The sequence below is a fragment of the Peromyscus maniculatus genome, chromosome 13, assembly GCF_049852395.1.
Source record: "Peromyscus maniculatus bairdii isolate BWxNUB_F1_BW_parent chromosome 13, HU_Pman_BW_mat_3.1, whole genome shotgun sequence".
NCBI lineage: Eukaryota > Metazoa > Chordata > Mammalia > Rodentia > Cricetidae > Peromyscus > Peromyscus maniculatus.
In genome coordinates, this window is record NC_134864.1 from 5,949,641 (window position 1) to 5,965,044 (window position 15,404).

The 15,404-nt window shown below is 42.0% G+C and overlaps 1 protein-coding gene across 3 annotated transcripts in view; it reads left to right on the forward strand.

The window, feature by feature from the left end:
• LOC102916970 (UDP-glucuronosyltransferase 1A6) overlaps positions 1-15,404 on the forward strand; it is a 117,594-nt gene that overhangs the window by 41,648 nt on the left and 60,542 nt on the right. Inside the window, exon 1 of one of the 3 annotated variants that reach the window (XM_076549542.1) lies at positions 7,099-8,006. The exons of the other annotated variants lie outside the window; for them this stretch is intronic. Coding sequence (XP_076405657.1) covers positions 7,152-8,006 — 855 coding nt within the window. The 5' untranslated portion in view covers positions 7,099-7,151. Of the gene's footprint in view, positions 1-7,098; positions 8,007-15,404 lie in introns of those variants that run through there. 3 annotated transcript variants of the gene reach the window in all.

The following is a 15,404-nucleotide window of genomic DNA, read 5'->3' on the forward strand; positions in this document are numbered from 1 at the left end:
TTAGTGGAGTTCTTGAAGCAGAGTTCTTTTGATGCTGTGTTTCTGGATCCTTTCGATGTGTGCGGCTTAACTGTGGCTAAGTACTTTTCGCTCCCGTCCGTGGTCTCCAGCAGGGGGATATTTTGTCACTATCTTGAAGAGGGTGCCCAGTGCCCCAGCCCTCCTTCTTATGTTCCCAGAATTCTCTCAAAACTCACAGACACCATGGCTTTCACGGAGAGAGTGTGGAACTTTCTCACCTATATGAAGGAGCATGCATTTTGTCCCTATTTTTTCAAAACTGCTACAGAAATTGCCTCTGAAATTCTCCAGACCCCAGTGACTATGGATGACCTCTTCAGCCAGGTGGCCATTTGGTTGTTCCACACAGATTTTGTGTTGAATTTCCCCAGACCTGTGATGCCCAACATGGTCTTTGTTGGCGGGATCAACTGTCACCAGGGAAGGCCACTTTCCAAGGTATGATGCCTCTCCTTTAGCACATGAAGAGCGAGCTGGCTTTGGACAAGAAAATTATCCCTTACTGCGCTGTGTGTTGTCATTTTCAGTTTTGTTTTGGTCCAACAATCTTTGATCCCTCACACAATCGTGCAGCAGTGTACCTCGTTAGCCTTGCTTGCTGACAGGTGTGCACACCGCTGCCGCTCTTAGAATCACCAGGCTGCATTTATCATTGTTGTCTGAGACAGAGTGAGAAACACAGTAAGAAATGAAGCTTCATGTTGTTCATTCTTGTATTCCACCTCTTTTTAAAAAGGCTCAGTTTTGGGGAATTACTTCACAAATAGCATGTGTAGTCCTAAACATTCAGAACCATTTTCTTAAAAGAAGCCCCGGCAGCAGCCTGGATGTAAGGTCTTCAGCTCCCTTTTTCACCTTCAGGCAAGTGATCGTCCTCACAACAGTAAATTTATCATATTCTCTTACAAATTATTTTTAATTTTTTTATTTAAGACTCTCATATATGTATAAAATCTACTTTGACCAAATCCACCCCTTCTCTATCCTTTCCAACTTCTCCCGTACCCTGGAATGGCAAGTGGGTTGTTTTAAATGTGTGTTGTTTTAAATGTCCTTCTAACCCACAAATATTGGTAGATATTTAATTCCAGATGGGACCAATCATCCTCAGTTCTTTCTTTCTTTCTCTCTTTCTTTCTCTCTTTCTTTCTTTCTTCCTTCCTTCCTTCCTTCCTTCCTTCCTTCCTTCCTTCCTTCCTTCCTTCCTTCCTTTCTTTCTTTCTTTCTTTCTTTCTTTCTTTCTTTCTTTCTTTCTTTCTTTCTTTCTTTCTGTTTTTGATACAAGGTTTCTCTGTGTAGCCCTGGAACTCACTCTGTAAGCCAGGCTGCCCTTGAACCAGAAATCTGCCCACGTCTGCCTCTGCCAGTGCTGGGACTAAAGGTGTGTGCCACCACAGCCTGGTTCCTTAGTCCTTTCTTAAACACAGATCATTTCCGAATCCTGCCATTTGTCTCAGCAGCATGGTGAGAGACTCAGGAGCAGAGTGGCTAGGTCTAGGTGTGCACACACCACAGTTCAGTGCATTTGGATAATTGCTTTCCGAACTCTGAGCGACTTCATCATTCGGTCAGCTGTATGTGAGAGTTCTCATTTTCCATGGCCTCTTCTGCTCTGGATCTTGTCCAACTTTTAAAGTTTTATCAGTTTGGGTGATGAAAAATTCTGTGTAGCTGTTTCAATGTATACTATCTGTTTCGGTAGGCAGTTGAGTGATTTACATATTCTCCTTGGTAAATTACACATTGACATCCTTTTTCCATCTTTCCAATTGCTACCAGCCTCTAGAGTTCAGAAATATTAATACTTAGCAATTCAAATATGTGCTGCACCTTTTTACTTAAGTGTTTATCTTTTAATTTTTATTTATATGTAAGGTGTTTTGCCTTTATGCATGAGTATCACATGCATGCAGTACCCTATGGCACCAGAAGAGGGCAACAATTACCCAGATCTGGAATTACATGAGGCTGTGAGCAGCCATGTGGATGCTGGGAACTGAATTTGGGTCCTCTGGAAAAGCAGCCAATCCTCCTAACTGCTGAGCCACCTCTCTGGCTCTATGACTGTTCATCTTTTAATTGACTCGGTTTTTGTTTTGGGTCGTCCAAATTGGTTAACTTTTCCCTCCACTTTAAATGTTAGCTTTTTCTTTGAAACTTTCTGAATTTTAACACATATTGCTGTTTCTGAGACTAAAATATCAGAATGTTTACACCATCTCCTATGTGAGCATTTTAAATTCCTCTAAGGCTGACCATATTTTTCTGAGAACTTGACCCTATACGGTGTAGGCATCTAAATTTAGTTGCTGCTGAGCGGCGACTGCAGTTCACTAACCCTCTTTGAGGAGGACGTGCAACACATCTTTGTCAGGCTTTCACTTTCCACCTTTGCTTCTGCCTGCTTCCAGCCTCTCTGCTCTGCCACACTCCTGGGCAGCCCTGTGTTTCCTCTGATGGCCTCTGCAGTAAGTTTTAGTATAGATCCCACGCTTACTGATTTCCAAATGGTGTTGGTGATGCCCATAACATATTCTCCCTTAAAACTTAAAAACCGGTGTTGTTGGAGGTGGAGAGACAGCTCAGCAGTTGAGAGATGGTGCTGCTTTTGAGGAGGCCCCAGGTTTGGCTCCCAGCACCCCTGTCAGACTGCTCACAACCACCTTTAGCTTCAGCTCCAGGAAGCGAACTCCTGATTCCGGCCTCTGTGGGAACCTTCACACACCTGCACACACACCCGTACAGACACACTGGTACTTATAACTAAAAATACACCCTTGAAAATTATTGTTGTGAAGCTCCACAAATCAAAACAAACGTTGGAGAAATACTGGTATGTTTCTGATAGTGTCTTATTAGTCAGGAAGATGCATTCTATTTTACGTATTTAGATTTTATTTAATCCCATTATAACATTTTGTACTTAAAAATTGTCCATTATGAACAAATTTTTATCTTCATCCTTAAAATGTATTTCTAGGTTTTTATTATTTTAAAGCTATGGTGTACAGGTTAGTTTATTTGGGTTTTGAAGTGGTTATTGGCAGTTGAAGTATACACTTGTCCTTTTGTGTTCTATCTGGCCATGGTATTAAGTTTCTTTATTAGTTTAGAAGTTTTATCAGGTACATATAACATGCAAAGGACCCTGACATTATTATACTATTTAGTTTCTCTTTGGGTTGTGTCAACTTGATACCACAAGTTATCTGAGGAGAGGGACCCACAATTGAGAAACTACTGTCCCAAGATTGGCCTGTAAGCAAGCTTGGGGGGCATTTTCTTAATCAGTGATTAATGTGGGAGGGCTCAGGCCATGGGAGGCAGTGCCAGCCCTAGGCTGCTGGTTCTGGGTGGTGTCCGAAAGCAGGCTGAGCAAGGCATGAGGAGCAAGCCAATAAACCGCATTCAGGCATGGCTTTTGTTTCAGTTCCTGCCCAGAGTTCCTACCCTGCCTTCCCTCAGTGAGGTAGTGTGGCCTAGGAGTGGAAAGCTGAAATAAATCCTTTCCTCCCCCAGATGCTTTTGGTCACGGTATTTTATCACACATCATAAATCCTGACTAAGACCGCCTTTAAGACTCTGGACTGCCCTGCTGCCGTGAGATGTTTCAATTAGGAGTCAAGTGAACTCAGGTCAAACACTCTGTTTCTTTGTGTGTGTTTTATAACAGTGGACCTGTGTGTTTTAATTCTTATACTGGCTGATTCAGAGTTTCAAAAGACTTTGTTCACCTTTAAAACAGTAATAGGACAGAATATCAAGAATAAGAAGATATACATATGAATTCATTTGTGTAAAATGTATATAGCACTTTATCAAGTAAAACATATGCATTCCATTAAACAATATAGTTTTCAAAACTCTTATCAGAATTAAAAATATGCTGAATATTAAAATAATTAAGATAATCACAAGCTTCTCAAATCCTTATGATTATTTAAAATAATTTATGGGGCTGGAGCTATGACTCAGTAGTTAGAATATTGGCAGCTTTTCAGAAGACCCAGGTTTAATTCCGAGCAACCACATCACAATTTATAACAGTAACTCCGGTCCCAGGAAGTTCTGGTTTCCATGTGGTCCACATATATACATGGAGGCAAAACACACATAACATAAATAATAATTTTTAAAAAATCAAATAAATACATGAAATAATGTGTGATATACCTGATTTTTTAAAAAAATTAAACGAACTTTGTTATTTAAAAATACTTGTAAATAAATAAAAACATCTTGTACCAAGATTAACCAGACCCAAAGCCTATACAGCTCAACAAACTTCTACCTAGTTAGAGCAACAATTCTGAATGAATGGATGCTGTGCTGAACGTTAAAGACTTGATATTGGGGTGGTGTTTTTCTCACATACCAGGGTGGGGTGTATTCGGTGAATGAGAGATTCTCAAGTAATTCACGGGGAAGTGAGAAAAGGTTGTTTCTGAAGATTAGAGACTGCAGGGTTAGGCCTTTCAAAATTAAGCTTTGCTTTCTTGTCTTGGCAAGATCAGGCAGGACTTGGGAATGGTTTTTAAAATGCAAATAGAAACTACAAGATGCTATCCACACTACCATGAAGATGAAAAAACAAAACAAAACCCCAAACCCAAACTGAAACAACAGTAAAAATGTCTTTAGAGCGTCTGTGGAACCCAGACACTAGTATAGGCTTGGTGGGAAGTGAAAATGATACAGCCCTCTGAAGAACTGCCTGATGGTTCTCAGCAGCGAACACCAGAACTTCCTTATGAGCTAGTAGTCTTTTTTTTTTTTAATTTAAAAGGTTTTCCTCTTCATTTTACATACCAACCCAACCACAGTTCCCTGCCCCCTCTACCTGCTCCCCCCACCTCCCTCCCTACCCCACCCCTATCCACTCCTCAGAGAGAGCAAGGCCTCCCATAGGGAGTCTGGCATATCAAGTTGAGGTGGGACCAAGCCCCTCCTCTCTGCATCAAGGCTGAGCAAGTTATCCCTCCATAGAGAATGGGCTCCAAAAAGCCAGTTCATGCACTAGAGATCAGTCCTGGTCCCACTGTCAGGAGCCCCACCAACTGCCCAAGCCACACAACTGTTGCCCACAGTCAGAGGGCCAGAGTCCATGAGCTCCCACTAGCTTGGGTCAGCTGTCTCTGTGGGTTTCACCCTCATGATCTTGATCCCCCCCCCCTTGCTCCTATAAACTCTCCTCCCTTTCTTCGATGGCCTCCAGGAGCTCAGCCCAGTGCTTGGCTGTGGATCTCCGCATCTGCTTCCATCAGTTACTGGATGAAGGTTCTATGATGATAATTATGAAAGTCATCAATCTGATTACAGGGGAAGGTCATTTCAGGTACCCTCTCCACTATTGCTTGGAGTCTTAGCTGAGGTCATCCTTGTGGGTACTTGGGAATTTCCCTAGCACCAGGTTTCTCCCTAACCCCATAATGGCTCCCTCTATCAAGATATCTATTTCAAATAACCCAATTAAAAATGGGGAACAGAACTAAACAGAGAATTCACAACAGAAGAATCTCAAATGGCTGAAAGACATTTAAGGAATTGCTCAACATCCTTAGCTGCCAGGGAAATGCAAATCAAAATGACTCTGAGATTCCATCAAAAACACTGATGACAGCTTATGTTGAAGAGGATGTGGAAAAAGGGGAACACTCCTCCATTGGTGGTGGGAGTGCAAACTTGCACAGCCATTTCAGAAATCAGTATGGCTGTTTCTCAGAAAATTGGGAATCAATCTACCTCAAGACCCAGCTATACCACTCTTGGCATATACCCAAAGGATGCACAATTATACCACAAGGACACTTGCTCAACTATGTTCATAGCAGCATTATTCATAATAGCCAGAACCAGAAAACAACCTAGATACCCCTCAATAGAAGAATGGATAAAGAAAATGGAGTACATTTTCACAATGGAGTATTATGGTAAAAAAAAAAAATGACATCATGAAATTTGCAGGCAAATGGATGGAACTGGAAAAAAACTATCCTGAGTGAGGCAACCCAGACCCAGAAAGACAAATACAGTATATACTTAATCATAAGTGGATATTAGATGTAAAGCAAAGGATAACCAGGCTACAAACCACAACCCCAGAGAAGCTAGGTAACAAGGAGGACTCTAAGAGGGAATACATGGATCACCCCAGGAAGGGGAAATAGATAAAATCTCCTGGGTAAACTGGGAGCTCAAGGATGTGGGGGGTGGAGGTGGAAGGGTTAGGAGGTAGGAAGTGGGGGTGTGGGGGGAATGTACACTGAAAGGACCAATCCCTAAGAAAAACCTGCATGAGGTATGGTTGTCAGCACCATTCACAGCAACCACAAGGTGGAGACACCCGTGCAGATGCAGCAGTGGCATGTGAGACAAATCCAGAGATCTGTGCAGAAGGTCCCTGGTTAACTGAGAAGGCTCACATCAGAGCTCTCAGCCTCTCCATAGAATATGCAACTGTCTACAACATCGAGATGTTGGAACTGGGATGATGGTCAACTTCCTTTTAGTCCCTGGGGTGGTCTGTGAAGACGGTTGTCACTCTTCCATCAGCAATTCAGAGGACACAGTGTTTGGAAGTGGAACAAGAATTCACGGCACAGGCACCAAGACAAGCGGCATTGCTCATCTGGCAGAGCTGTTCCTAACCACTGACTGTGGGTGGGACCAGGCTAAGGACCCTTCCCATAGGCTTTGGAACCAGTGGCAGCAAATCCCTTTGGAGCACAGTCTGGCGCTCTAAAGAAAATGTCCAGATTTTGCTTTGAGACCAATTCTAGAAATGTAAGATTCTTTGAAACTTTGCTTCCTTTTGTGAAAACTTTTGGACTCCTCAGGGTCAAGTATATTTCTCCACAACTATGTCTAAACTCACATTGCCTGATTCTGTCCAAGAACTAGATCACACACCCTTCTTATCTGGGGAGCAAACGAGTACATCTTATAATAATGTTAGATCATTTACTACTATTCTCCCAAGTAAATCATTGTCCGGGATTGTTGTTTCTTAGTGGTGTGAGTACACGCCCTCCTGAGGAGGCGGATTTAACTCACTCACACTTCCTCCTTTGTTAGAAGAGCTCGGAGTCTCCTGCTGCTGGATTGCTTCAGGCTCTGCTTCTGCTTCTCCCATGGCTCCTGCAGGTCTCCCAGCCTCCCTTCCTCTGTGTGTGTGTCTGCTGCTGGCCTCTGGCTTTGCCCAGGCAGGCAGGCTGCTGGTGGTGCCCATGGATGGGAGCCACTGGTTCACCATGCAGTCGGTTGTAGAAAAGCTCATCCACAAAGGACATGAGGTGGTGGTAGTCGTGCCAGAGGTGAGTTGGCAGCTGGGAAAATCCCTGAACATGACAGTGAAGACGTACTCAATTTCTCACACCCTCGAGGATTTAAACAACGAGTTCAAGGTTTTTATTGATGTTCAATGGAAAGGTGCGGCAGAGGGGCTGGTTCCTCTCATAGTGAGTCCAGCCCGAAGTTTCTTTGAATTACTGTTTTCACATTGTAGAGATTTGTTTAATGACAAGAAGTTAGTGGAGTTCTTGAAGCAGAGTTCTTTTGATGCTGTGTTTCTAGATCCTTTCGATGTGTGCGGCTTAACTGTGGCCAAGTATTTGTCGCTCCCGTCTGTCATCTTTGGCAGGGGGATATTTTGTCACTATCTTGAAGAGGGTGCCCAGTGCCCCAGCCCTCCTTCTTATGTTCCTAGACTTCTCTCAAAATTCACAGACACCATGACTTTCACAGAGAGAGTGTGGAACTACCTCTCCTACATGGGGGAGCGTGCATTTTGCCACCAGTTTTTCAAAGTTGCTACAGACATTGCCTCTGAAGTTCTCCAGACCCCAGTGACTATGAATGACCTCTTCAGCCAAGTGTCCATTTGGCTGTTGCGCACTGACTTTATGTTGGAGGTCCCCAGACCTGTGATGCCCAACATGGTCTTTGTGGGCGGGATCAACTGCCACCAGGGAAAGCCGATTTCCAAGGTATGTTATCTCTCCTTTAGCACATGAAGAGAGGTGTTGTGGAATATTATTTTAACTAGGCAAAGATGTGTTACATTTGTTTCTGCTGCAGAATATTACTTTATGTGAAGCTGAGTAAAATAAACAAGAAAAAAATCTATGTGAAGTTTGTTACATTTGTTTCTGCTGCCTTTGTTAACAATGTTAGGATGTGTTACATTTGTTTCTGCTGCATTTGTTTAATTATGTAAAGATGTGTTGCATTTCTTTCACCTTGCCTAAGGCACCTGATTGGTCTAATAAAGAGCTGAATGGCCAGTAGTTAGGCAGGAGGGGGAAGGGCAGGGCTGGCAGGCAGAGAGAATAAACAGGAGAAAAATCTAGGTGAGAGAAGTGAGAAGAACAGAGAATGAGGGAAGAAGAGAGGGAGATGCCTGGGGCCAGAATTCAGGCAGCTGCCAGCCAGCCATGGAGACAGGAAGAAAGTAAGATATATATGGGGGGGGGTGCGAGGAAGGAAGGAGGGAGGGAGGGAGGGAGGGAGGGAGGGAGGGAGGGAGGGAGGGAGGGAGAGAAGGAAGGTCGGGAGGCCTGGCTTCCGGCAATGAAGTTGTTCCTTACTGAGCTGTGGTTTGTCATTTCCACTTGTCATTTTCAGTCTCTTTGCTTCAACTAATTCTTTTGACCATTCACACACAGTTGTGCAGTTGTGTGATGTATAAATAGTGCTTCTTGATTTGTGTGTACATCCGTAACGTTCTTGTACATAATCACCAACCTGCATTGTTTTTGAAACAGAGTGAGAAACACAGTAAGAAATGAAGCTTCATTTTGCTCATTCCTGTATTCTACCTCTTCTTTTAAAAAGTGCCCCTAAGAGTTTTGTATGTTTCTTAGTTTTGAGGAATTATTTCACAAATAGTATGTGTAGTTCTAAACATTCAGAACTCTTTTCTTAAAATAAGATCCAGCGTCAGTCTGGACATAAGATTCTTCATCTTCCTTTTTCACCTTTCAGTAAGTGATAGCCATCTTCTAATACTTGAAAATTTAATGTTATTTTTGTTATATATATGAATATATATATATATATATACATAGAGAGAGAATCTCATAAATGTATACAATGTGGTTTGATCAATCCACCTCCCACTCTGTGTTCTTCCCCTCCCCCTCTACCTTTTCACCACAGTGTGTTGTTTCAGATGTACCTCTGTCTTTTTAACCATCTAATATTGATCGACGTTTACTTCCAGGACTAGTCATCCTTAGTCCCTTCTTAAACTCTGAGCATTTCCTAATTCCACTCTCCTCTCAGGAGCACAGAACCTAAGGAGCAGCGTTTCATTAATTTTGAACATGAAAAATTCTGTGTATCTGCTTCAGTCTTCAGGGCCTGCTTCCCTGGCCAGTTGAGTCCTTTGAGTTCCCTCTGGGGCGAATAGCACGCTCACATCTGGTAGCCGACAATAGCACGCTCACATCTGGTAGCCGACAATAGCACGCTCACATCTGGTAGCCGATGTTACCAATTACCCTCCTCCGCAGTTCAGGAATAGTGACACACAGCCTTTCAAATATGTGCTCTCTTTTATTCTCCACTGTTTTTGTTTGTGGGAGTCCAAATTGGTTAACTTTCTCCTTTGCTTTAAATGGTAACTTTTTCTTAAATTTTTCAAGACTTCAACATGTTTTGTTTTGTTTGAATCTCAAATATCTGAGTGTTTTCACCATCTTATGTAGGAATGTTTTTAATTCCTGTAACAGTGATAATTTTTCTGGATCAACTTTTTTTTGCTTACATTTTTAATCGAGACAGAATTATATTATTATCACTTTCCTTTTCCTCCCTCCAACCCCATCCATACCTCCACTCTCAAATTGATAGCCTCTTCTTCTTGATTATTATTGTTTCGTGTGTGTGTGTGTGTGTGTGTGTGTGTGTGTGTGTGTGTGTGTTTCACGAATATACAAATAGAGCCTGCTGAGTCTGTTTTCATTGTTTGTGTGTACATGGTTTCAGGGCTGACCACTTTGTATTGGACAACCGATAAAGGTCTCATGCCTGGGAGAGGCTAACCTTCCCTCTCTCAGTAGTCATTAGTTGCCTGTAGTTCTTTGTCTAGCACTAGGACCCTGTGAAAATTTCCTTTCCACATTAGCCTGTCCATTGATATTGCCATTGTTCCGGTTTCGTTTACGCCAGACAGACTGTTTCACAGCAGATTTCCTGGTATTCTGACTCTTACGGTCTTGGTGGTCCCTCTTTCGCAATGTTCTTTGAGTGGTAAATGAAAGACTGTGATGCAGATATATCCTTTGGGAGAAGAGTTGGTTCACTGTGGTGTGTGCGCTCATGTGTGCATGTATGCATACATGCATGCGGGTGTGCACTCAGGCTAAGGACCCTCCCCTCACGCTTTGGAAGCAGAGGCAGCATTTCCTTTCTGAGCAAAGAGTGTGGTAGTCTGAAGAAATCACACCCATTTTGCTTTGAAACCTGTTCCAGAAATGCAAGCTTTTTTCAAAACTCACTTTCCCCTACTTTTGGCATACTTGTGGAGTCACACACATTTCTTCATAGCTATTTGTAAATTACCCGATGACACATTGCACGCCTCTGTCCAGGGCTAAAGGTTTTAAGCTTTCTTGATCAGGTAAACATACAATTGGCAGCCCAATGAAGACTGCTCATTTGTTATTGCTCTTATTGGTTACCCACTGTCAGGGAGTGTGCCTTGACGGATGTGCAGTGAGTGCATGCCCTCCACAGGGGAAGGTTTGTCCCTGTACTCTTCCTCCTCCCCCCCCAATCCCCTTCCTCCATAAATCAGAGCAGCAAAGACCCAGAAGCTGGATTCCCCTGGGATCTGCTTCTCCCATGGCTCCTGCAGGTCTCCCAGCCTCCCTTCCTCTGTGTGTGTGTCTGCTGCTGGCCTCTGGCTTTGCCCAGGCAGGCAGGCTGCTGGTGGTGCCCATGGATGGGAGCCACTGGTTCACTATGCAGATGGTTGTGGAGAAACTCGCCCACAGGGAGTGGTGGTAATCATGTCAGAGGTGAGTTAGCACATGGGACAATCATTGAATGTTATGATGAAGTCCTATTCAATTTCTCACACTCTGGGGGATTTGGACTGCAGATTCAAGATTTTATTGACAAGGGAAGACACAGGAAAGATAGTAGACTTTTCTCTATTAATGAATCCGGTGAATGGTATTTTTGAATTTTTTTTTGCACTGAAGAATTTGTTGAATGACAAGGAGTTAGTGAGTACTTAAAGCAGAGTTCATTTGCTGCTCTGTTTCTAGATCCTCTTGATAAGTATGGTGTGATTGCTGCCTAGGATTTTTCACTCCCATCCATGGTCTTCAACAGGGGAATATTTTGCCGCCATCTTAAAGAGGGTGCTCAATGACCCAGTCCTATTTCTTATGTCCCCAGAGCTCGTTTGAGATTCACAGACACTGTGACTTTCAAAGAATGAGTGGGGAACCTCTCCACTGCATGGGGGAATGTAGTTTGTGCCCTCGGTTTTTCAAAACTGTCTCAGATACCTGTCACAGTGCATGACCTCTTCAGCCAAGTGTCGCTTTGGCTGTGCACACAGATGTGGTATCGGAGTCCCCAGACTTGTGATGCCCAACAAAGTCTTCATTGGTGGAGTCAGCTGCCATCAGAGAAGGCCACTGCCCAAGGTGTATTATCTCTCCTTCATGAAGAATGAGCCGGATGGTTAGGGCTACAGCTCCCTCATGAGTACTTGCCTAGTATGTGTGAGGCCCTGAGCTTAATCTCCAGTAACCCTACTATGCTGGCTAGTTTTATATCAACTTGACATAAGCTAGAATCAGCTGGGGAAAGGAACTCTCAGTTGGGAAAATGCCTTCATAAGGTTTGCTTGTAGGCAAGTCTTTCGTGCATTTTCTTAATTAGAGATTGATTTAGGAGGGCCCAGTTCATTGTCCTTGGATAGGTGGTCCTGGGGTGTATAAGAAACAGGCTGAGCAAGCCATGAGGAGCAAGACAGTAAGCAGCACCCCTCCATGGCCTCTGCTTCAGTTCCTGCCTTCAGGTTCCTGCCCTGGCTTCCCTCAGTGATAAGCTGTAAGACAAAATAAACCCTTTCCTCCCCAAGTTGCTTTTGATCATGGTATTTAAACATAGCAATGGAAACCCTAAGACACTGGTGAATCAGGCTCTGGACATTGAGAAAGAAGAAATTTTGTATTCAACTGTATCTTCTCATTTACATTCACTGGAATTAGGATTTCTGGTTCAGAATCACTTCATGTCAGTTTTTTTTTTAATGTAAACCTGAAGATTTTATAAATCTGTCCTTACTGATAAACATATGTAGTCATCTATCATTTCTTGGCTTCCTTTCTTATTACCGTTCTGAAAAAATAATAGCAAAAACCAGAATGAGACGAAAACTTCCTTGCTTGAATTCTGAGTTATTCCATATGGGAGCAGTCTTAAGAGTGTTGTTCAAGTCTTGCATGCTTGCGCATGAATAATGTAAATCATTGCACCTGAAATTAACATAGAATCCAGTGTCAGGGTTGGCTTAATGTTCTTTATTTTTCCTTTTTTATTTTCCAGTAAGTCCTAGACATTATTCCAGGCACTTCCTGACATTTCCCATTTAAATGATAAAAGTTTCTATTTTGGTGACATTACAGTTCTGTTTGATCAGCCAGTGTGGATAGAGATTTCTGAACTTTTGCTTTTTAAGAATGAGACTATGTGAAGTACTCTTAAATGCTCTCCATACATTCAGTGTTTCCACACACTTGGCTTATCCCCATAGAGAGTAAGGTGGGTAGGTTGGGAGGTATATACACCTCTTCATTTTTAACGTGTTCGAGAAACTAATTTCAAATCTTCACACTAACATGAAGAGATTGTGGAAGTTTTTGTCTTTTCATATCATCTCCAAATCTTAATATTATCTAGCTTCTAAAGTCTGTTGACTTTTCTGGGCAAATCGTCCCACATAGCACTCACCTTAGTTCTCACTGCTTACTTTCAGGGGCATGTCTGTTGTTTCCAGGTCTTCTTTAGTGAGCTATGTATTCACATGCTGTAGCCAAGACAGGAGTATCTAATGATGAGCTCCTTTGAACTCCCTGAGGACTAGGCATACTAATGCTTAGCGTTGTTATATGTTCTGTGTATTTCTCCACTGATGGCTTTTCATCTTTTCCCACTTGGAATTTTTCCTTTGGAGGAATCAAATCAAATAAACTTATCTTTGATAACATTTGTGCTTCAGCTTTTTAATTTCTTTACCAGCCAAACATGTACACACATTTTCTCCTTGCTCTGGTTAAAGCATTCGATTCCTCCACTGTTGACAACGTTATTTTACTTTCTGGCAAGAGATTTTTAAACTATAGTGTAAAGGGTACATGGTATGTGTTTTCTCAAAGGACAGCTTTAGTGCTATTTACTGTTAGTTCCATTATTTGGCCTCTAAACTGAAATGCTTATTTATTGTATTTAATTTTCCGAATTCCTTGCATCTGCTTCTCAGTTATCTTCTTGTCCCATTGACTGGCTTATCCACCCGTGATCAGAACCTATCCTGATTAAGACGCTTCATAGTAAGTTAGTGTCTGGGAGATATGTTCCTAAGCTGGACTTTCATTTTTCTAAATTTCCTTGTTGAGCTCCAGAATACCCTTTCCTCCTTAAAATTTAAAATGGTTTTATTGGATTCTAAAAAACAACCAGCCAAACAAACAAACAAACAAAATCCCAGCATACCACTAAGGCTCTGTTAAAATTACGTGAAATATATTTTTGTCTAATTTGAGAAACATTAACAGGGGTTTTCTTTGATATCATTCTATTCAGAATTAGTCTGATTTTTTTATTGCTTCAGATCTTATTTTATATCTGTTGTAATAAAAAGCACATATCTTTTTATTACAATTTGTTCCTAGGCATTTTATTGGCTTGGGAGAAGTTATGGTACAAATGGTTGATTTTCCTTTTCTATTTTGAAGTGGTCATCGATGAAGTACAGCTTTGCTTTTGGCATTTTGTGTATCTTGTGTATCCCCACATTCCTAATCTCTGATTAATTTTAAAAAGGCATTAGGCATATAGTGACATATGAACAGTCTCCTCTTCTGAAATCTATAGCGCTGATTTCCTTTTGCTAGAGCACACACCTCTAAAACATTGTGAAATAATAGTGTTGGTTCAGGCTGTTTAAATTATGATGCAATCACTTTCAAGTAAAAATGTCTTGATAAATACAAGCATAACATTCTTGGTGAGTACATTGTACCTAATCTTTGGTGGCTTATCTCAGTGTACAGATTGGTTAGGGGTGGGTTGTTCTTTGCTATCTATTATTCTGACAATCTACAAGGTCCAGCAGACCTTGTAACTGGGACATATTTTCTCATAAATTGATATAATTTTATGAGAGGAAATGACTTTTTAGACAAAGTGAAATAATTGTCTTTCTACAAGATTAGAGGACTACAGATTTAGTTGTATCAAAATAAGGAATGGGGTGGGAGAGATGACCTGGAAATTCCCTGAAACCACACAGCTGCTCACCATCTGTAACTCAAGTCCTAGAAGATCTGGTGCCCCTCTTCTGGCCTCTAAGGGCAATAGGCATACAAGTAGTGCACAGAGAAACAGGTAGGCAAAACACCCACACACGTAAACAAAATTGGAAACCATGAAGCAAGCCTTTCTGTTTTGGCAAGGGAGTTGCAGATGGCAAGATCTTAGGTGGGTGAGTCAGCTCAAAGGTCTTTCTTCCCTCCTCGTCCCTCCCCTTTCCTCCCCATTAATAAAGTGCCAAGCACTCCCAGGCCGTGCCTGCACCCCTGCCCTCTTTCCCAGGGTGGGACCTGGAACTCTCTGAACAGCAGTGATGTTAGTGGCTCATTGCACCACTCCTGTGTTTATAGATATAAAAGCTATATATGATTTTATATCTGTGGACCTATAAAATATAAGTGCTTTGAGCCATAGTTTTACAGATAAGTATTGTTTTTGTATGTCTATGATTTTATGTATCTGCTGAGGATCTATACAAGGGAAAGGTCTTCTATATGTAAAGTTATTGATAGATAAGTAGGAAGCAAGGCACCTTCACTATGAAGTGTTCAGATCTCAAAGCTAGCCCTTTAATTAAGACCAGGGGCATAGTATCAGTAAAAGGTAAATTTTCACTGAGTGACATCTAGATTTATGTATTTCTTCATCCCATTTCAGGTGAGAAGGTTATCTCTTGGAAAACCACACAGGTTTCATATTACTAGAGAACAGGATTTATAGCCTGGATCCTGTGTCTGATAAGAAGGAAACACTGCCTAGAGGAAAGTGTTTGTGTAGTTGTGTGTGTGTGTGTGTGTGTGTGTGTGTGTATTTGTGTGTGTGTCCCCATA